The sequence below is a fragment of the Trichoplax adhaerens genome, genomic scaffold (assembly GCF_000150275.1).
Source record: "Trichoplax adhaerens TRIADscaffold_1151 genomic scaffold, whole genome shotgun sequence".
NCBI lineage: Eukaryota > Metazoa > Placozoa > Uniplacotomia > Trichoplacea > Trichoplacidae > Trichoplax > Trichoplax adhaerens.
The window spans coordinates 1-861 of record NW_002061456.1 but is presented as its reverse complement, the minus strand read 5'-3'; the positions used below and the strand labels follow the sequence as shown (position 1 = coordinate 861).

General features: G+C 32.4%; 1 protein-coding gene across 1 annotated transcript; it reads left to right on the top strand.

The window, feature by feature from the left end:
* Positions 1 to 422: 422 nt before the first annotated feature.
* TRIADDRAFT_62824 (uncharacterized protein) lies at positions 423 to 759 on the top strand (the record flags this gene model as incomplete). The annotated part of the gene is made up of 1 exon (XM_002118784.1): positions 423 to 759. A coding segment is annotated over one exon (337 nt), but the record flags the coding sequence as incomplete, so codon positions are not given.
* Positions 760 to 861: the final 102 nt, after the last annotated feature.

Sequence of the window (861 nt, the reverse complement as noted above, 5' to 3'; positions counted from 1 at the left end):
TTACATTTATAAAATGCGACCGATTGACTGATTTTATGCCAATGATATGCTAATAAGTGAGCTTACAATTGTATCTTTACATGACGTAGATTACTAACGTTTAAAAAGTGTTGATAGAAAGACAATCATACGTAAGGAGCGTAATCAATTTGATGCCTATTAATATTAAGAGAATAATTTACTGTACGCATGGTTGTTGATCGTTAGCTGATTACGGCGACTCTATTTAATCTATTGAGTTTATTATAAAGCAAACTTCAATATCTTGACATAAAGTGGAAGACGTCTAATTTAGATATAGACATACATCAACTGCATTCTTTCTTTGTATAGCTATTAAGGTCTTAGTCAATTCAGAAGAGAGTCTTGGTCTTTTATCTAAGCGGCATACTTCTTGCATACTGTTATACTAAATCTCAAATATGGCAGAAAAGTCTAGCAAATCGACTAATCTTGAGCAAATAAAATCAATTTTGGAAAAGGGCGTGAAAAACCAAAATGAAGGCGACTATCAAGGAGCATTGCATCATTGTGAACAAGCTTTAACCTATATGAAATCGACATCCAGTAGTAGTGATGATATTTATCAACTTGAATACGATACTTATTACGTTATGACTGATTGTTATTTAAAAATAGGTGAATTAATGGAAGCTGATAAATGGGTTAGAAAAGCAGAGGAATTGGCTAAAAAATTACGAGATGAAGTAAAGATTTGTATGTGCTTCCACGTCGAGGGACGCATTAAGCAATTGCTAGGTAATTTGAAAGGGGCTTTAAGTGATTATAATAAATCACTTGAAATAAGATTGAATTCATTAGAAAGCGGAGATATTAGTGCTAGCATCTCCTATGAATATA